Source organism: Geotrypetes seraphini, chromosome 12, assembly GCF_902459505.1.
Source record: "Geotrypetes seraphini chromosome 12, aGeoSer1.1, whole genome shotgun sequence".
Taxonomy (NCBI): domain Eukaryota; kingdom Metazoa; phylum Chordata; class Amphibia; order Gymnophiona; family Dermophiidae; genus Geotrypetes; species Geotrypetes seraphini.
This window is the reverse complement of record NC_047095.1, coordinates 100,914,577-100,937,106: the sequence shown is the minus strand read 5'-3', so window position 1 is coordinate 100,937,106 and position 22,530 is coordinate 100,914,577. Positions and strand designations below refer to the sequence as shown.

Sequence of the window (22,530 nt, the reverse complement as noted above, 5' to 3'; positions counted from 1 at the left end):
CTGTTTATTGGTTGATGGCTTATTGATTTTATTGTTGGTGACCATAGATCTCTGTGTATAGTGCTTGTGTTCATAAGTGCTCTGATTAAAATATTAGAATGCCGACTGTAGACCACACATTCCTTACTAAAAAATGTCATGTGCTTCTCATGTTCTAGCATATTCTAGGCTATAGCAAAAAATAACCCTACATTTTAAAATAACTGTGTTTTATTTTTACTGACTAAAAACTGAATTTATTTATGAGATACAGAGAACATTTTTTTGTTCTCAGATATGGAAACCTGTGTAAAGTGCCAAGAGGACCAATGGCCCAATCAAAAGAAAGATGCCTGCCTCCCAAAACTGTTAGTATTCCTATCTTTTGAAGAACCTTTGGGAATAGCATTGATGCTCATCAGCATTATACTCTTTTTCATTAATGCCATCATTCTTGGAATCTTTATTCATAACCGAGATACTCCCATAGTGAGGGCCAATAACCGGAACCTCAGTTACCTTCTCCTCATCTCCCTCATGCTCTGTTTTCTTTGCGCTTTGGTTTTCATTGGATATCCTGACAAAGTGACTTGCATTCTCCGACATATTGCCTTTGGAATTATTTTCTCTATTTCTCTGTCCTCCATACTGGCAAAAACCTTAACGGTAGTCATGGCCTTTCAAGCAACTAAGCCAGAAAGTAAGCTCCGAAAATGGATGGGCTCCAGAGTCTCAAATTCTATTGTCATTTTCTGCTCCCTTGTACAAACCCTCCTGTGTGTTATCTGGTTATTCACTGCTTCCCCATTTCCATATCTTAATATGCATTCAGAAATTGGAATGATACTAATTGAATGTAATGAAGGGTCAATAGTTGCATTTTATTGTGTTCTGGGTTATCTGGGATTTCTGGCTTGTATCAGCTTCATTATAGCTTTCCTAGCAAGAAATCTACCCGACAGTTTCAATGAGGCCAAATATATCACCTTCAGCATGCTGGTCTTCTGCAGCGTCTGGATCTCTTTCATCCCAACGTACTTGAGCACCAAAGGCAAGTACATGGTGGTGGTAGAGATATTTGCTATTCTGACCTCCAGTGCTGGACTTCTGGGATGCATCTTTTTCCCCAAGTGTTACATTATCCTGCTGAAACCTGAGAGAAACAAAAGGAAATATTTAACAAAAAACTGAATGACTCAGAGGGGTCTATAATTGACAGCAAGGTGTTTCATAAATCTGCTGAGTTTCTGCTACACTTAGGGCTTCTTTTACTAAGCTGCAAAAGCATTTTTAGCACGCGCTAAACCCACGCTACGTGGCTAGAACTAACGCCAGCTCAATGCTGGTGTTAGCGTGTAGTGCGTGCTAAGCCCATGCTGAAACGCTCTTGCAGCTTAATAAAAGGAGCCCTTACTTTCAAACATATTATAAACATGCTGTAGATGCATAAGTGCCTGAATAAGAGAAGTTGCAATGCAGATTGTACAATTCCACATCCTATGAGAATAATGTATTTTTCTGCTGTTCAATTTGATCCAGTTATTGTCATAGGGCATCTGGTTTTTACATTCTCTCTTTTTATTCATTGGGAAAGAAAAAATATATATATGAACCACCTTTGTTTAATCACTGGAGGGCATAAATACTTGCGTACCTGAATAAACTCATGTAAACCATTTTGAGCTCTCCTGGGAGAATGGTATAGAAAATTTAATAAATACATAAATAAATGAAAACTGGTGAGGTCCCGGAGGACTGGAAGATAGCAAATGTTACACCTATCTTTAAAAAGTGATTGAGAGGTGACCCGAGAAACTACAGGCTGGTAAGTTTGACATCGGTTCCGGGCAAGATGGTAGAAGCACTGATAAAGGACAGCATCTGTGAGCACATTGAAAGAAATGGACTAATGAAAGAGAGCCAACATGGCTTCTGCAAAGGAAGATCGTGCCTAACAAACTTACTGCAATTCTTTGAGGGGGTAAACAGTCAGATGGACAAAGGGGAACCCATAGATATCATTTATCTCGACTTCCAAAAGGCCTTCGACAAGGTATCCCATGAGCGGCTACTTAGGAAGCTGTGGAACCACGGGGTGGAAGGGGACTTACACAGATGGGTTAAACACTGGTTGGCAGGCAGGAAGCAAAGGGTTGGAGTGAAGGGCCACTACTCAGACTGGAGGAGGGTCACAAGCAGAGTTCCGCAGGGATCGGTACTCGGACCGCTGCTGTTCAATGTATTTATTAATGACCTAGAAACGGGGATGAAATGTGAGGTTATAAAATTTGCGGATGACACTAAACTCTGTAGCAGGGTTAGAACTGTGGAAGAATGTAAGGACCTACAAAGGGACCTGAACAAACTGGAGGAGTGGGCGAATAAATGGCAGATGAGCTTCAATGTAGGGAAATGCAAGGTCATGCATATAGGGAAAAAGAACCCGATGTTCAGCTACCAAATAGGGGGGAAGTAACCTTGAAAAAGACTTGGGTGTGTTGGTGGACATAACAATAAAGTCAACGGCACAATGTGCAGCAGCCTCAAAGAAGGCAAACAGAATGTTGGGCATTATTAAGAAGGGTATTCCTACCAGAACGATGGAAGTCATCATGCCGCTGTATCGCGCAATGGTGCGACTGCATCTGGAATACTGCGTCCAATACTGGTCGCCGTACCTAAAGAAGGACATGGAGATACTTGAGAGGGTTCAGAGAAGAGCGAGAAGAATGATAAAAGGTATGGAAAACCTTTATACCTTGAGAGGCTAGAAAGGCTGGGGCTCTTCACCCTGGAAAAGCAGAGACTCAGAGGAGACATGATAGAGACATACAAGATCATGAAGGGCATGGAGAAGGTGGAAAGGGACAGATTCTTCAGCCTATTGGGAACTACAAGAACAAGGGGGCAATTGGAGAAATTGAAAGGGAAAGGTTTAGAACCAATGCTAGGAAATGTTTCTTCACTCAGAGGGTGGTGGACACCTGGAATGTGCTTCGGAGGCTGTGATAGGACAGAGTACATTAAGGGGATTCAAAGAGAGATTGGACAAGTTCCTGAAGGATATGGGGATTGAGGGATATAGATAGAGGTAGAGATAGGTTCATAAAAGGGTATAGATAGAAGACTAATGAGGATTGAAAGGTTTTAGTCAAAGGATCACTTACAGGTCATGGAACTGATGGGCCGCCATGGGAGTGGACTTCTGGGCGCAATGGACCCCTGGTCTGACCCAGCGGAGGCAATTTCTTATGTTCTTAAAAGATAGAGAAGAAAGAAAGGGCTGAATAAGGTTGAAGAGGGAAGAAAAGAGGAGGGAGAGTATAAAAGTGGGGAGAAGTGGATAAATCAGAGACATAAAAATGGACAGTGCCCATAAAAAGCTCAATCACTGTGAGATTCTGAAGTCAAATGCTCATTTACTCACACCTCTGTTCATTTACCTGCTCACTGGTTTCCCTCAAGTTGACATTCAGTGCATACTAGAGGTCTACATGAGAACAGGGATTGCGAGAATCCCATGGGTCCTACAGGGACCCTGCAGGACCCCACCAGGTCTACAGGACTCCCTCAGGGATCCCCCCAGGTCTAAGAGACTCCCATAGGGATCCTCCGAGGCTCATGGGACTCCCACGGGGATGGAACCGGGGTTCCTGAAGCCTGGAAATAGAATTAGTAGAAGATAGACAAAATGATAGAAAACTAAAATGTCCCCCACCAGCTGCAAGGGAGATATTCATTTTGAGGGGAGCTAATCTAAAAGTGGGAAGCTCAGCCTCCTCTCATGGTTATGCCACCAATTGTGTTTAGTACAAAATAAAGTTCTTTTTGAATTTGTTTTGGGGTTTCCAGTTCAGTTTTGGCACATTTTTCTTATGCAACCATTGTCTTGAAAAGTGCCTCTCTCAATTCTGCTTTAAATGATTTTGATGCTGTATTGTTTGATTATTTACTTATTGCTACATTAAAAATCATTTGGGGATCTTGGAAGGACCTCTCACAAGTTACCTATGCCAGATGGTGGAACCAGATTTGCTTACTCTACAGATATGAGCTTTATATTGTCAAAAAATCCAATTCTTATTTCTTTTTTAAAAAATGGTCAACCCTACAGTCACATGACCTAAGAACATAAGAACATAAGCCGTGTCTCTGCTGGGTCAGACCTGAGGTCCATCATGCCTAGCAGTCCGCTCACGCGGCTGCCCATCAGGTCCAGGACCTGTATATTAGCCCTCTATCTATACCCTTCTATCCCCTTTTCCTTCAGAAAATTGTCCAATCCCTTCTTAAAATCCAATACCATCCGCTCACGCAGCAGTCCATTAAGTCCAGGACCTGTACTAGCCCTCTATCTAAACCCTTCTATCCTCTTTTCCTTCAGAAAATTGTCCAATACCTTCTTGAACTCCAATACCGTACCGTACCTAATGTCTATTCTAATTCTTTCCGGTGATGTATGCATATCTTGCTTCTGTTCAATGTTATTTGTTTATATTGTATTTTATTGTTGGTTTAAATAAACTAAGACTTAAATAAAAATCTAAACTATCAGAAGTAATTGCTACTTTTTATGAGGACAGGTAACTTTTATGGTTGGATGGGAAGGAACAGAAGAGATTCCTCATGGGGATGGGTGGGGACAGGCGAGATTTCTGTCCCCACGTAACTCTCTAGTGCACATTCACTTAATCTTTGTTTTCAGGTGATTATCAATGTAGTTGTTTTGTTTGTTTCTGTCTTTGATTATTTTAATGTTGTCCTGTTGTGATTACCAAAGTATTTGATTTGACTAATCCAAACAGTGCAAAATGTAGCAGCAAGATTTTCGATGGGAAACCCACAGCAGATGAGTGACTCTCCTTTCTTAAAAAAAAGTTGCATTATCTTCCAATTGAGAGCAGGGTGATATTTAAGATTTTGTTACAGGTATTTAAGGTCTTGTATTTTACTGAGTCACATTATTTGTTTACAAGATTACACAGATATGAACCACAATGGACCCTACATTCTGGTCAAGAACTCTTGCTGGAAACCCCTTCTTTTAAAGACACTAAATATGAGTGTATCAGGAGAGAATGTTTTCAGTGATGGCTCCAGTGTGTTGGAATGGCTTACCAAAGGAATTAAGACCACAAAAACAAAAAATGTGGTTTTACTTTTTGTTAAAAAATTGTGGTATATAAAAAAAGATAACTATTAAAAATAACTACAAAAGAAAATTGAAGTTATGGCTCTTCACAGACTACTTTGACTGATATTATGCTGCTAGTCCCTTGTGGGGAATTTTGGAAGACATGGATTAAAGATTACTTCATTTCTTATGTATTTTTTCCATGAAACTGTATGTGTTTATTCTTCTCTATCAAATACATCAAAAATATAAGAATGAACTTAGATCAACTGGAATAATCTCACACTAATATGACCCAAGTGACCTTTAAAACATTTCAATGTATGTTTCAATAAACTTCCATCCAATTGTTTAAATGAACTTTTATGGGGAAAAGGACCTAATCAACCAAAGAAGGCAGATATTAATATACAATCTGATTCTCTGTTTGGCTCATGTGCTATTCATTGGTGCAAATAATAATAAATTTTGCAATTTTCTAGTGCTGCTAGTCCAAATTATACAAGATCTTGCTTTAATATTATAAAAATGTACAACTATCTCCAAATTCCCAGAAAATATTCAAAGTACTGTAAATGTCTTTGATAATTGTCATCTTCTTGTCTCATCACCTCTATCATCCCCACAACTGTCTGTTGCAGACTTCTAATGCAATTATAAGCAACCAAAAAAACAGTTGACTGAATTATTTAAGCTAAAAGGGTAATTTACTGTAGTGAGTTTATCCACTTACCTTGGAGTAATTGTCAAATTATTATGCAGTAGTTGCTAAGGTACCACATTAACTATTGGTGTATGTGAAGTTTCATGTTAAACAGATAATAAAGATTAATAGATAATCCCTAAGAGTTACTGCTTTGATTTGTTGAGTGGAAGATGACTATTCAATATTTAAAATTATTCCAATACAAATATATCACCAACAACTTTGTTATTGACCATTATATCTGTTTAAATGTTATATTCAAATAGGGGGACATTCTGTATAGGATGCCAGTTTCTGCAGCCACCTAAGAAGTAGCTGAGAATCGCACATTAGTGTCCTATACAGAATCATGTCTGCCCTAAGGGACAGATGCCCAACCCTGTCTAACTGGTCTGATTATCTAACTAGAGCCCAAGTCACAGTGACCTATTAAAGAATCATATCTGATCCCTTCCCATCAGCTGATCATGGCAAGGGAATCCCCTGCCATGAACAGTTAAGTCACTATGGCAGGAAACCCCCAAACTCCCTCCATGAACATGGCCAACACACCTGAATGGAAGGAGGTATGTCCAATCCCTCCTGCTGGTACCCCCCAACCTCCCCTTGATGTCCCCTGGCAGGAGGGATGCCCAGAACCCTCAAAACAACCCCTCTACCCATGATAGGCAGGAAGGATGCCTACTAACTCCTGCCAGCAGGCTCACCTGAAACCATGACACTATTCCACAGTCAACCCCTCCACCCAGCACTCCAAAACACACCTTCTGCAATTTGTTTGGCCGGAGAGAGGGATGCCTACTCCCTCTAGTGCCACGTCTACCTGTTTACAATGGAGGGCTTTCCCCTTCCTGGTGCATCCTGGGATATACCAGGGAGGGGCCTAAGGCCGTGATTGCCCAGGCATCTAAAGTCTGCCCATTGGAGATGCCATTGGTGTCTGGCCAATTGGAATCTTAGGCCACTATCAGTGCATCCCAGAATGCACTTGGAAGGAGGCATATGATACCGATTGGCCCAGGTGCCTAAGTGAGGGGATGCACTAGAAAGGGAATACACTTGGAAGGGAAAGGCCCACCATTGTAAAGAGGCAGGTCTGGAAGCTGAAGGGAGTAGGCATCCTTCTGACTGGCCAAACTACAGAAGGTACTGGGAAAGGTTTTGTGTGCTAAGATGGGGTTGGGCCTGTTTGGTGCTGAGGTGGGGGATTTGAGTCTGGAAGGTAGTGTCATAGATTCAGTGGGCTGCTCGCAATAGGGAGTTGGCATCCCTCCTGCCTATCATGGGTAGAGGGGTTGTTTTGAGGGTTCTTACAGGAGGGAATGGGCATCCCTCCTGCCAGGGGACATCAAGAGGGATTGGGGGTACCAGCAGGAGGGATGGTGGGTTGTTTGGGGGCTTCCAGCAGGAGGGAGTAGGCATCCCTCCTACTGGGGGACTTCAGGGGGTTCAGCAGTGGAGCATGAGAGATTGGAGATCCCTTCTAGCATGGACAGTGTCAGGTAGAGGCTTGGGGGTGGTGGTGGGAGGAATTGGACATCCTTACTGCTGGTCAACTTGTGGTGAGGTTCAGGGGTTCCCTACTACTGCTGCTCAGCTGATCATAGCAGGAAGATTTTATTGCAGCAATCAGCTTAGAAGCCATGTCTAGCTGAAATGTAGGCCAGCATTTTAGTGGACTACATTTCAAGCACCTATCACAGCCCACTTAAGCTCATCCAAAGCACCATGACATATGCCTATAATGTAGGTAGCCTGCCTCGGGATTTTTTTTTAAAATCTTTATTCATTTTTAAATTTTATAAGTGTGACATCAAATAATAACATTTTAACTTAAATACAACACTTAATATTCTCCAATAATCCATCTTAACACTTATCTCCCCCTTCCCCCATTCCATAACAATTTTTAAATCACATAAAACATTCCTTCTAATTATACAAAGACCAAAAGCTACCCCTCCCCACATTTTTGAACATATACAATTAATGGGAAAAAAAGGTATTTACTCATTACAATAATTTGTTAAAGGCTCCCAAACATCTTGAAATTTTTTAATTACCCCTGCTGTGTAGCTATTACCCTTTCCATTTTCTATATATGACATAAGGAATTCCACAAGAAATTATAAATCAATCTATTCCAATTCTTCTAATTACTCGTAATCTGTTGTATGGCAACCCCTGTCATAATAAGTAAAAGCTTATTATTGTTTGAAGAAATTTGGCTCTTAGCCCTCATTGATATGCCAAATAATATAGTATCATACAACAATGCCACCGGATTTTCTAATAAACAATTAATTTGGCCCCATATTACCCACCTTAACACCGTCCAATTAAACACATACCATAAATAGATTGTAACCTACCCTCTCTAACTGCATTCCATATGTATTTTTCATACAGTTCTTCACTGTCAGTTTAATTTCCATCCTATAAATTCACATAGAATTTTTCTTTTTTCAACCATCTTTATTTTCTCTTCTTTATTAATTTCCAGGTACTTTAGTTAGATTGTGAGCCTTCGGGACAGTAAGGGAATTTTTAAGTACCTTCTTACTTCTCATTTATAATCTTAATGTATATTTTCTTCAAACCGCTTAGAACCTAACGGATGTAGCGGTATATAAGAAATAAATTACATTACATTACATTACATATTGATTTCCAAAAAGCCAAAAAGAATGGACAATAGAATAATAAATGATCTAAAGTCCCTGCCTCAAGATGACATTGCCAACATCTATTAGACTTAGAGCTCTCCAACTTTTGTAACCGAACTGGGGTCCAGAATGCTCTATGTAATAGAAAAAAACCAAGTTTGTCTCATAGATGCATCTCATCCTCCAAGTTCAAATTTGTAGCTATTGAGACGCAGTAATTTGATGCTTAATCTCAATGCTCCAAATGTCCCTAAGACCATTTTTTGGTTTCTTTTTTTTATAAATCCAGCTATCAATTTATACCACTAAGTGGCCTGGTGTCCCAGAAAGTCCACCTGAAAGCACAAGAATTCCAGACTATACTGATTATTAAGATCTTTCCATTCAGGGAACCCTACCTGAATGGCCTGCTTCAATTGCAACCACCTAAAACTTTGTGATTTACTAAGATCGAATTTATGTTGCAACTGTGAAAAATCAAGCAGCTTACCATTAGAAATAGCATCATCTAAAATACATATACCTGCAATCATCCAGTACTTCAGATGACCTTAAATCCACTAATTTGAATCTTGGAGTTCAGCCATTTTGTCTGATTCATTGATTTGTGTATTGGAATAGGTGTTAAATTACTTAGATATCTTAAAGTTTTCCATGTATCCACTAATCTGTTTTCTTTATATAACCTAGGTATTTTGATACTAAGAACATGGCATAATCACAGAGGAGATATGAGTTGCCATTCCAACCACAACCAATCTGGGAGCTTTTCCATGAGCTCTGGGAGGACCCAATACATACCCTGATGCATAATATAGGATTGATGATACCTATAAAAATAAGGGAAATTTACCCCTCCCTCTGTAATTGGCTTTTGTAGAGATACTAAAGCAATTCAAGGAATTTTACCCAGCCAAATAAATTTTGTAAGAATACTAATTAATTTTTTATAAAACGACCCCTGAAAAAAAACTGGCAACATACCCATTTGATAACAAACCACAGGCAAAATCATCATTTTAATAGTTTGGACTCTTCCCCACCAAGACAGATGTAATGGGTTCCATTGCTCACACATTTCTGTTACCTTCTGTAATAAAAATTTTTCATTTACTTTCATTGTTTCTTGCACCGTGTTTTTAATCCAAATACCTAAATATTTAATTCCATCATAAGAACATAAGCATCGCCTCTGCCGAGTCAGACCGTGGTTCCATCGTGCCCGGAAGTCCGCTCCTGCGGCAGCCCCCAGGTCAATGATCTGTAAGTGATCTGTTATTTAACATTTTGCCTTGTATAATATCCCTCTTGTTATACCCTTCAATCCCCTTTGCCTTCAGGAACACATCCAATCCCTTTTTGCATCCCAAAATCGTACTCTGCTCTACCACCTCCTCTGTAAGTGCATTCCAGGTGTCCACCACCCTCTGAGTGAAGAAGAACTTCCTAGCATTTGTTCTGAATCTGTCTCCTTTCAATTTTTTGAGTGCCCTCTTGTTTTTGTTGCCCCCGTCAGTCTGAAGAATCTGTCCCTCTCTACCTTCTCCATACCCTTCATGATCTTATAAGTTTCTATCATGTCGCCTCTAAATATCCAGGGAAAAGAGCCCCAGATTCTCCAGTCTCTCAGCATATGAAAGGTTTTCCATGCCCTTAATCATTTTTGTTGCTCTTCTCTGGACCCTCTTGAGTACTGCCATGTCCTTCCTAAAGTACGGCAACCAGTATTGAACTCATTACTCCAGATATGGGCGTACCATCACCCAATACAGTGGCAGGATAACTTCCTTGGTTCTGGTGGTGATGCCTTTTTTGATAATGCCCAACATTCTGTTTGCCTTTTTGAGGCTGCAGCACATTGTGCCACCGGCTTCATTGTTCTATTCACCAAAACTCCCAAATCCTTTTCTAGGATGCCTTCCCCAATACCATCCCCCCATCGTGTAGTTGTACATCGGGTTTACTTTCCATATGTACAAGACTTTACATTTCTCTACATTGAAGATCATCTGCCATTTATTTGCCCATTCACTCAGTTTGTTCAGGTCCCTTTGTAATTCCTTACATTCCTCAACAGTTCTAATCCTACTGGAGAGTTTTGTGTTTTTCCTAAAAACTTTTCTCCGACGTTGTTCGTCAGATTACATACCAGTTATGCTGAAGAGGAGAGGGAAGAGCGTCCCTGGAATCTCACGACGCTCTGGAGCATCTCCCTTCAGAAATATTGTAGACTTGATGAGGCAGATGCAAGGCACCACAGTTTCGTCGGTGTTGCCTTTGCCTGAGATGCTTCCAGAAAATGGAATGGAAGCATCTCATTGGGCTTTCGAGACCACACTGAGCCCCAACGTGACAGCTCCTCCCCCAATCCTTGTGCCACCAGTTCCCCGGAGGTAGAGAGGCAGCCGGAAGTCGACTTGCGTTCTCCCCAGAGGTTGCCAGGGATGGTGGGATAGACAGCAACACAGGCTCCCAGAGTTTTCATCGGAGCCTGAGTATTCACAAGGATGTACTAATAACGGGGTCAGATCTGACCCAGGAGAGACAAAGAGGAGGAGAACCTTTGGTTAGTGAGCAGAACTTTTCAGCATCAGACTTGCAAACTTTAAATATTATAAAGCCCCAAGAGGTAACATTAGACACCCTGTGGGGTCTGACTGCCAATTTAGTTAGAACAGTGAATGCTAACTATCTTCATATTGAAGGGAAGATAAAAACTAATGAAAAGGAAGTTCTTTAAATAAAACAAGACCTGGGTGATTCAAAAATAGATATCCAGAATATTAAAGATGAACTCAAATCTTCCAAACTGATTCAGGAGACATTAATGAAGGACAAGGTTAACTTAAGAAGGAAGATAGAGACATTTGAAAATTTCTCCAGGAGTAACAATCTCAGATTGATTAATTTTCCTCGAATTCTAAAAGTTACCCCAAGAGAAATGTTAAAACATTATTTGTTGGAGTTATTAGAAGTGCCAGAAGATTCATTGCCTCTATTTACCCAGGTCTATTACTTGCCGAATAAAAATCAAAATCAACAGGAAAGAAATCAAGGACTAATAGATGTGTCTGCTTTACTTGAATTATCAGATAAAGAAAGTGCAATACCAGCAACATTGATAGTGACCTTGGCTCTTACTTTGGCCAAAAATTGGCTTTTGAGACTTTTCTTTAAAAATAAAGAGAAAAAGTTTCTTGATTTTAAGATACAAATGTTCTCAGACTTGGCAAGAGACACACAAAAGCGTAGGAAAGAATTTTTATTATTAAAACCTGGAGTTTTAGCTCATGGGGGACTTTTTATCTTCGTCACCCATGCAAGTGCATAATACAATATAATTCTCAGAAATATGTTTTCTTTGAGCCATAGCAGCTAACGGCCTTTCTCTCTTTGTCCCCCTAGAGAAGAAAAAGAAATGAGGGCTTTAAATGTATTAGACGCCTGTATATCAGTTAATCGTGTACCACGCTTCCTATGTTAGTATTTTCTTATTATTCCGATTATATTACATCTTGGATCTTATTGTGGACTTGAGCTGATTAAGCAATATTTATGTTCTTATATAACTTGGGGGGGAAATTTTTCTTTGTTGTAAATCACTTTCTGTACAAGTTAAATCTTGAACTAAAAATTTGAAACTTATAAATAAATAAAAAATAAAAAAAAGAATTATCAAGTGATAACATTATTAAATTAATTTATTTTATAAAAAAAAAAAAGCAATTTTCTGATAGGCATTTTGGGGCTGATTCTGTAAGTAGTACCTGCCACATGGCAGGTGTCTACAAAATAGGCAGCTGATGCCACATATCAATCATTGATAGGCACCCAAGAATCAAGACACCCAAGGAGACTAGGTGCCGGAATTGTAGGCCAGGGTTTTACAGGCCTACATTTCCAGCACCTAGGTTTCTTCCTGAACCATGGCTAGTGGTACCTAGTGATGCCAAAGTCTGGTACAGCCCCTAAACACATGAACTTCTGGTTTTCAGCACCACTAGTTCCTTCTAAATGCCATGGACCCAGGCTCTGGTCTTGGAGGCTGCCTGATGATGCCATCTTTTTAAACAAGGATTTAATCAATCTTCAGTGGTACAGCAATTATCATGCTACTTAAATCCAAATGAACCAATTAAGTTAGATGGCAGAAGGGTGACAACTTTCCTCACCCCTAGCTCCTTTCATATCCAGTTATGCCAATATCTTTGTCTTCATTTTGTTTAAATTTTCCTTGTCCCCAATATACATTTATTTTAATACTTTTAGCAATGTAAACCAGTCAGATACATGTAGATGGTCGGTATATTAAATTATAAATAAACTTAAAAACTTGGTACTGCAGCCTAACTTAATGCACTAGTTGTAGAATCCCCCTTTTCTGCTGTTTCTTTCAGGCTTAAGCAGAATAATATAGCAGTTAGGGAAAAAGATACAGCCCAGAAGTCCAGCACTGGAAGCCAGGATAGCAAATATTTCAACCGCTACCATGTATTTGCCCTTGGTGCTCAGATATGTTGGTATGAAAGAGATCCAGACATTGCAAAACACCAGCATACTGAAGGTAATGTACTTGGCCTCATTGAACCTGTCAGGTAGATTTCTTGCTAGGAAAGCTACAATGAAGCTTATGCCAGCCAAAAATCCCAGATAACCTAGAACATAGTAAAATGCAACTATTGACCCTTCATTACATTCAATTATTATTATTCCAATTTCTGATCTCATATTAAGATATGGGAATGGAGGAGCAGTGCTCAACCAGACAAGACACATAGCAGTTTGAATAAGGGAACAGGAAGTGACTATTGAAATTGAGACCTTGGAACCCATCCATTTCTGGAGCTTGCTTCCAGGCTTGGTGGCATGAAAGGCTACAACTACAGTGATAGTTTTTGCAAGTATAGAGGAGAGAGCGATGGAGAAAGTGATCCCAAAGGTAGTCTGTCGGAGAATGCAGCTTACTTCCTGTGGATGACCAATGAAAATCAAGGAACAGATGAAGCAGAGCATGAGGGAGATGAGGAGAATGTAACTGAGGTGGCGGTTGTTGGCTTTCACTATGGGGGTGTCTCTGTAATGAATGAAGATCCCCAAAATAACAGTATTAATGAGAAAAAAGAAAAGACAAATGAAACTCAAAATTATCCCCAGAGGCTCTTCATAGGAAAGGTAGGTTATCACTTTTGGGATGCAGGCATCTCTCTTCTGATTGGGCCATTGGTCCTCTGGGCATTTAATACAGGTGTCCATATCTGAGAAAGACATATATTGCCCCATTATCTCATAAATAGCATCAGGTATAAGTCATCAAAGTGACAAACTGTAACAAACATTAGACAAGTAATGGGCAAAGAGCTTACTACAAATCAAATCATGCATAATCTCAAAGAAGTAGTTACACTTGAAATGGATGCTTATCAAGGATCCATACATCTTACACAATAGGGGCATGATTAGTTTTGCTAGTGGTATCTAGCTCATAGTTTTAGATTAGACATAGGATATTCCACTAGGGCCTATGGCCTGACTGCTCTGGGTAGGCCTCCTCTTATCATCAGAAGCCAAGCAGGGTCAGGCCTGTCCAGTACCTGAATGGGACACCAACTGGGAATACCAGGTGCTGTAGGCTGAGGGGCCTCATGCTGGGCAGTAGAGAATGACACAGGACAAATTTGTTCCCTTTCCCACAGGTGCTCAATTTTCCCATCCCATCCCTATGAGCTTTGTCCTCCATTCTTGTAAACTCTGCTTTAACTATACAAGAATAAAATACTTATGATTTTAAAGTGTTTGAGCCTTGTGCAGATGAGGACAGAGCTTGTAGGAATGGGGTAAGGAAAGGAAAAATACTATCTGGGATGGGACTGGAAAATGAGTTCCCATGGGGACAGGGAAATATTTATCCCCGTGTTATTCTCTACTGGGCAGCAGCCACACACTGCACAGAAAAAGACAATGGCAAACTATTCCTGTATTCTGCCTTCAAAAATCACAGGGAGGATTCCTCACTGTACATACTGCCATGGGTCACACACACATTGCACACACATTGCACATTGTACAGTGCACTAACCGACTAGTTAGCGCACCTTAGTAAAAGTTAGTGCACCTTGGTTAGCGTACCTTAGTAAAAGAGGGCCTAAGACTCACTGAGATCACAATTGAAATGCCCAGACCATAATGTGCTTAATTCTGGAGGAGTTTTACAAAAAAATGTAGAAACTAGAAGACATTAAAATGACTCAAAGTCAAATAGCAAAGGCAAAAATAATAATAGTGAATGAATGAGCCACAACACTGATATTATTTTAAAAATATATTTTAATAAATTTTAAGAAATGCAAAACACATGGAGAAAAAAAGAAAATCTCAAACAGACAAAGGGAAATATAAAGAGATTCAGACTGTGGGAGACTGCTGGCAACAACATTGAATTTCTGTTGATTTTATGTTATTTTTCAGGATGGCTGAGATATAGCCAGCTAAGCTGATATTCTTTGACTGGTCAGCTAAGTTCTAGCAGATAAAGACAGACCTGCTTTTAGCTGGCTATATGTTAAATGGCTAGGAACTATTCCTGGCTGGCCAATTAGCCTTGAACATTGGGTGGAAAATGTGCACAAACCACCACATCTTACTCAAAATAAACTCTACTCTATCTAGCAGCATAAAATAATGTTCTCTACAGACACTACCAGGAAAAAAACAAGTGGAGGGCCATAATTGAAAGGACGTCTAAGTCCGTTTACGTCCATCTCGCAAGTTGCACAAAATAAAAAACAGCTTAAGACACATGTTCGAAAAATACATCCAACTTTCTTCTCGTTTCAAAATCATCTAATTATACATCCTGCTGAACTGATTGTACAAGCCGCTAAATCATCCATCTTTATACCATATTTTCATCCACATTTTTGTCCAAGTCCAAAACATCTAGAACAAGCCCTGTTGGATGTGAGCGGGGTCTGCAAAGTGATGGTCTGCACACCCAGATATGGCACCTAAATAGTGGGGTACCTTACAGGGCACTGCTGTGAACTTCACAAAAAGGGTGCCATGTCTTCTCCTCCCTATAGCACCTTTATAGGTTACAGTGAGCCCCCCAAACCACCTCCAGAATCCGCTAGACCCACTTATCTACCATCTCAATAGCCCTTATGTCTGCAGGAGCCACTTATATGCCAGTAAAAAAGGGTTTTGGGGGTGTATAGGGCCGTGCACATGTTTAAGTATCAATTCAGTGATTACAGGGACTTATGGGCATGGATCCTCCTTTCCATCAGTCCCTAACCCACCCCAAGACAACTTAAGTTGCCTCTGTGCTGGACAACTAGGCTTTCCTATGCCAGGCGGCCAGGTGATGATGGTCTGGAGACTGAATTTTAAAGATGTGATTAATATTTTTATGTGGGTGGGTGGGGGAATTGGTGATCACTGGGGTAGTGTGTGGGGGTCAGTATTATGTGTTTTCAGTGCTTATCTGGTGAGTTTAGGTGGGTTTTTGTGACTTAGACCATGTTTTAGATGGTCTAAGTCACAATGTCCAAGTTCCGTCGATTGTCAGCTGTATAACTTTCAGCTATATATGCTGTACAACAAGTCTAAACCAGCCCACATCCCACCCACATCCCGCCATCGACATTCCTCCCAAAATGCCCCATTTAGCTTTTGTCATTCAGTGGCAATATGAAGGCCTAGGTTGTTTAGAAATATGTCCAAAACCCGTTTTTAGTATTGCAACTTGGACGTATTTACAAAATGTTCATTCAAGTGCCGACTTAGGCCGGTTTTTGGACGTATTTCTATTTCGATTATGAGCCCCTTACTGTATAGTGCCAAGAATGATAAGAAAAAGTTCCAATTATCTGATGTAAAATAGTGGATGTTTTCCTTATCATTCTTGGTACTGCAATTGTTTTGTACCTGGCACTAGTACATATTGAGAACATTTTTTGATATGGTTAGCTAAAGAGTGGAGTTTTGGGTTTTTCCAGAAACCTGTGGTGTTTTGGGGACATTTTTCAACCAGCATTCAAGGCCATTTGGCCAGCCAGGAACAATATTAGTATCTGTAGAGAGAGGTTTTTAAAAATACTATTAGATGAAGAATGGAGGTGTTTTTGTTTTTAAGAAACCTGTGATGGTTTTGGAACATTTGGGCTCTAATTCTATAAACCCTACCTAACTTCCAGGTGCTCTTAATCATAAGAACATAAGAATAGCCTTACTGGGTCAGACCAATGGTCCATTAAGTCCAGTAGCCCATTCTCATGGTGGCCAATCCAGGTCACTAATACCTGGCCAAAATCCAAGGAGTAGCAACATTCCAGAATCCCAAAGAGTAACAAAAGATTCTAGAACTACAAAGAGTATCAAGATTCCTGGCAGAATCTCAAAGAATAGCAAGATTCCAGAATCCCCAGAGTAGCAACATTCCATGCTACCAATCCAGGGCAAGCAGTGGCTTCCCCCGTGTCTTTCTCAATAACAGACTATGGACTTTTCCTCCAGGAAATTGTCCAAACCTTTCTTATAACCAGCTATGCTATCTGTTCTTACCACAACCTCTGGCAATGTGTTCCAGAGCTTAACTATTCTCTGAGTGAAAAAAAAATATTTCCTCCTATTGGTTTTAAAAGTATTTCCCTGCAATTTCATCATGTGCCCTAATTTTTGATGAAGTGAAAAATCGAATTGTCAATCATCACTTGGTTGTCATTTATAGAATTACACTAAATATAAGCATAATAGTGAACAGAAAGTATCAAAGAGCTTGGCATGTTATCATATGAAATCTCTCACCAATGTGGTTGGAGACCTCTCCTTCTGGACAGGGGATACACTCATAGCAGCAGACAGGCTTTCCTTCCCTGGTTAATTTCCTGAACCCAGGAAGACAACTAGGGTTGCATATGGACTGTGGAGGTGTCTGAGGATTAAAAATAACATCTGAATTACTTGAAATAATAATGGGTTATGACTTTACAAATGCAGTTTTACTTTTCTGTCTCAACATGAACCAATTTTGACCATTCAATTTTTTTGCTCATTACCAAGCAGTTCAGTAAAATATGCAGGTGTGTTTGAACTCTGCTTTGATTGGAAATACAGTGGTGCCTCACACAACGGACGCCTCGCACAGCGCACGCTGCGCACAACGAACTTTATGTCTTGATTCGTACAACGAACTTCGTTTCACACAACGAAGTCGCCCGAGCTGCATCCTTCCGCGCAGGCACTGCGCTTAACTGCCCTCTCTCCGCCTGGCTCCCTATTGCCCCCCCGACTCCCCGACACGATCGGGGCAAAAAGGAGCCCAAGCCCTCTTGCCCCGCTGATTCCCCAACTCCCCGACAATATCGGGCCAGGAGGGAGCCCAAGTCCTCCTGGCCACGGCGACCCCCTAACCCCACCCTGCACTACATTACGGGCAGGAGGGATCCCAGGCCCTCCTGCCCTCGACGCAAACCCCCCCTCCCCCCAACGACCGCCCCCCCCAAGAACCTCCGACCGCCCCCCCCAGCCGACCCGCGACCCCCCTGGCCGACCCCCACGACACCCCCAACCCCCTTCCCCGTACCTTTCTGTAGTTGGCCGGACAGACGGGAGCCAAACCCACCTGTCCGGCAGGCAGCCAACGACGGAATGAGGCCGGATTGGCCCATCCGTCCCAAAGCTCCGCCTACTGGTGGGGCCTAAGGCGCCTGGGCCAATCAGAATAGGCCCGGGAGCCTTAGGTCCCTCCTGGGGGCGGGGCCTGAGGCACATGGGCCCAACCCGACCATGTGCCTCAGGCCCTGCCCCCAGGAGGGACCTAAGGCTCCCGGGCCTATTCTGATTGGCCCAGGCGCCTTAGGCCCCACCAGTAGGCGGAGCTTTGGGACGGATGGGCCAATCCGGCCTCATTCCGTCGTTGGCTGCCTGCCGGACAGGCGGGTTTGGCTCCCGTCTGTCCGGCCAACTACAGAAAGGTACGGGGAAGGGGGTTGGGGGTGTCGTGGGGGTCGGCCAGGGGGGTCGCGGGTCGGCTGGGGGGGCGGTCGTTGGGGGGAGGGGGGGATTGCGTCGAGGGCAGGAGGGCCTGGGATCCCTCCTGCCCGTAATGTAGTGCAGGGTGGGGTTGGGGGGTCGCCGTGGCCAGGAGGACTTGGGCTCCCTCCTGGCCCGATATTGTCGGGGAGTTGGGGAATCGGCGGGGCAAGAGGGCTTGGGCTCCCTTTTGCCCCGATCGTGTCGGGGAGTTGGGGGGGCAAGAGGGCTTGAGCTCCCTTTTGCCCCGATCGTGTCGGGGAGTCGGGGGGGCAAGAGGGCTTGAGCTCCCTCTTACCCCGATCGTGTCGGGGAGTCGGGGGGGCAAGAGGGCTTGAGCTCCCTCTTGCCCCGATCGTGTCGGGGGTGCCAGGGACCACACGGAGTCACCCACCGTACCACCCGATTCGGGTAAGCGCAGGTATCGGTGGGTGGCTTATTTGCGGGGGGGTGCCTTATTTTACATTTTTTTCTAAAAAGGGGGGGCTGTCTTATTTGATGGCCCTGCCTTATCATCGGGGAAACACGGTAGAAAAAAAAAAAAATGAACAGTTAAGTCCCAGTTTTTGCCGCTGAGACTCTGCCCTCTCTCACTGTAAAATTAGACTCTACTTAGTCTGTCTTTAAATTTAAAAAATGTGTGTTGTTTTAAAAAACAATTATGTTTTTAGATGTATCTAAATAAAAATAATAACCAAAAATTTATCTTTTTTTATGTCATCTTAGCATATTTTATGCTACAGAACGAATTATTTTTTTTAACATGTATTGTTATGGGAAAACGCGTTTCACATAACGAACTTTTCGCATAACAAACTTGCTCCTGGAACGAATTAAGTTCGTTGTGTGAGGCACCACTGTATAGATAATACAAGTCTGCCTTTGCAGCCCTCTTAAGGGCTCTAAATTCAAGACCCATCGTTAAAATCCAGCACAGTGAAGGGGAAGGAAGATCGAGGCATCCCCCTTCACTGCACCGGAGGAGCCCGAGATCGGCGGTTTGCCCCGCCCCCAACAGCCACTTTTGGCACAAGTCTGCCTTTGCAGCCCTCTTAAGGGCTCTGAATTCAAGACCCATCGTTAAAATCCAGCACAGTGAAGGGGAAGGAAGATCGAGGCATCCCCCTTCACTGCACCGGAGGAGCCCGAGATCGGCGGTTTGCCCCGCCCCCAACAGCCACTTTTGGCACAAGTCTGCCTTTGCAGCCCTCTTAAGGGCTCTGAATTCAAGACCCATCATTAAAATCCAGCACAGTGAAGGGGAAGGAAGATCGAGGCATCCCCCTTCACTGCACCGGAGGAGCCCGAGATCGGCGGTTTGCCCCGCCCCCAACAGCCACTTTTGGCACAAGTCTGCCTTTGCAGCCCTCTTAAGGGCTCTGAATTCAAGACCCATCGTTAAAATCCAGCACAGTGAAGGGGAAGGAAGATCGAGGCATCCCCCTTCACTGCACCGGAGGAGCCCGAGATCGGCGGTTTGCCCCACCCCCAACAGCCACTTTCGACACAGTCCCTCCTTCCTCCACCCCTCAAGTAAGAGAGATTTATCCTGCACTGCTCATTTAGGAGCCTTGCTCTCCTCAGCTCATTCGAGTGCTACTTTTTTTTTTTTTTTTCTTTTCTCAGCCCACTGCTGGTTGCCGAGGGGGAAGAAGAAAGGGAAGAAAGAAGGAAAGGGAAGGAAAAAAAAAAAAATGGGGCGTGGCCTGATTGCCGCGGTGATTACACATATGGTGTAACGACTCCTTACACCCGCACCTAGTTTTAAATTAAACCGTGCTTTTATATCTTATATTTTTATACAATCGGAGAGAACTTGATGCAAAGAACTTTAATTTGTATCTGAAACCGAATATCTCGGAGTTATTGAACTCGTCTGCCTAATAAACAAAACAAATCAGATCGCCACAACTGAGGTCCCTGTCGACGGTTGTTGGTAAGTGAGCCCTCTTTTAGTGCGCAACAACCCGTCATGCCAGTAAAATCGGCGAAAACGCCGAAACACAAAATTGACTACTCCATGCTCAAAATGGCGGCGTCACCAATTCCCACTCCAACCTCGATACACTGGAGTGAATGGGCACAGGAAATTTCAAAAATGGTCACTAAATCCTTGGAAGATAAACTTCATAAATTACAAGCAGCAGTTGACTGCATTAATGACCGCTTTGAAACACAGGCTGGCCGTATTACAGCAGTAGAACAGAGGATATCTGAAAATGAGGACGCAGTACTACATGAACGGGAGAGTGTGATTAGTTTACAGACCCAGGTGACAACACTGACAGAACGTTTAGATGCTCAGGAGAACCGTCAGCGTCGTAATAATATACGAGTAGTGGGGCTACCTGAGCTCCAAGCAGACCAAGACCTCTATCACTTCTTCCAAGTTTGGCTACCAAAGCAACTTGGCCTGGTGACCCCAACGACTGGTTTTTTATGCGAACGGGCACACCGTTTGGGCCAACGTACAAGTGATAACAACCACCCGCGAACAACAATTGCTAGATACATCAACTGGAAAGAAAAGGAGCTTATCATGCAAGCTTTTCGGAAATCTGGCCGGCTTGAATATAAAGAACAAAAATTGCTACTATTCAATGACTACTCTTTACATGTATCCTCCCTTCGTAAGGCGATGGCACCACTATGCTCCATACTTCATCATCGAGGAGTGCGATTTGCACTTATATATCCTGCATCCCTACGCATTTGGCATGATGGGAAATCACACACCTTCACAGACACAATAACTGCTCAACAATTTATAGATTCTATACCTGTGACAGTAGCTGGCGGCGCCCTGGCGATGGATCCAACGGTCTAACTCCTCTTATTTTTGCATCTTTTAAACCTACCTTAGATTGATCAATATAGAGATATGACATTCTGCTTGGATAGCTCCAAATTCACTGTCTATTTTGTCTATTCATCTTCTTATAATTCGTAATGAATTGTATATACTATGTCATATATTCTGCTAAATCAAGCACACTAATCTCAAATTTTCTATTATTGAATAGGTGTGGAATTTACTAGTTGTTCCATATGTGTTATTATTCCGTGGTCACAGGATCACATTTAAAATGTTTTAAAATATGTAGAATAGTGTGGTCCATTCTTTTTCTGACCATATACTATGCTGATATTATTGATTTCTTTTCTTTTACTTTCACACTTTTTTTTATCTCTCTTCTTCTTAGACAGGAGTGTCTGCCCGAGCTTACAATTATATCAGTTATTTTTCTGGACAAAGGAGATATAATCTATGATTCAACAATATATATCATATATTATGGCTGATTTACATGTTTTTTCCTTTAATGTGAATGGTCTTAACCATCCCATTAAAAGGAAAAAGATAGCTAATTATGTATCCAATAAACATCCTGATATAATTTATTTGCAGGAAACCCACCTCCTACCCGCTGCTGCCTCGAAATTTCAACTAAAGGGATTTTCAACTCACTTATATTCCCCTGCAACTCATCAAAAGAAAAATGGTGTGTCAATATTTCTCAATGATAAACTATTTCCCGTTATTCACAATTTTAAAATAGACACTGAAGGAAGATGGTGTCTAGTACATGCTGCGATACACTCAACTAATTTTATTTTTCTTAATATATACGGCCCGGTCAAAGACCACCCAGACTTTTTCAAAGAGCTTCAGCTGGCGATAGTTGAATTTGATACTTGTTCTCTGATATTGGGAGGGGACTTTAATCAAATTCAAGATCTATATATTGACAGATCTTCTTCTTGTAAACCCTCCAAATCCAAGTCTTTCACAGCTCTTCATGCTTTAAAGGTCACCTTTTCTCTTGTGGATCCTTGGCGCTTGCTTTACCCGAAAGGTAGAGAATACACACATTTTTCACCTCCACATAATACATACTCGAGAATTGATTATTTTCTCTTATCCCCTTCTCTTATTCAAGATCTCACCAATACCATTATACATCCAATCTCTCTCACTGATCATGCTGCCATCTCTTTATATATATCCATCT

The 22,530-nt window shown here is 41.9% G+C and overlaps 2 protein-coding genes across 2 annotated transcripts in view; one reads left to right on the top strand and one right to left on the bottom strand.

The window, feature by feature from the left end:
- LOC117346775 (vomeronasal type-2 receptor 26-like) overlaps positions 1-1,170 on the top strand; it is a 48,189-nt gene extending 47,019 nt beyond the window's left edge. Inside the window, exon 5 of the mRNA XM_033916865.1 lies at positions 275-1,170. Coding sequence (XP_033772756.1) covers positions 275-1,170 — 896 coding nt within the window. The remainder of the gene's footprint in view (positions 1-274) is intronic.
- A 7,223-nt stretch (positions 1,171-8,393) lies between these two features.
- LOC117346182 (vomeronasal type-2 receptor 26-like) overlaps positions 8,394-22,530 on the bottom strand; it is a gene marked incomplete at its 3' end in the record, with an annotated part of 71,392 nt that continues 57,255 nt past the window's right edge. The window contains exons 6-8 of the mRNA XM_033915584.1: positions 17,291-17,417; positions 12,846-13,740; positions 8,394-8,421 (exon numbers count right to left, since the gene is read on the bottom strand). Coding sequence (XP_033771475.1) covers positions 8,394-8,421; positions 12,846-13,740; positions 17,291-17,417 — 1,050 coding nt within the window. The remainder of the gene's footprint in view (positions 8,422-12,845; positions 13,741-17,290; positions 17,418-22,530) is intronic.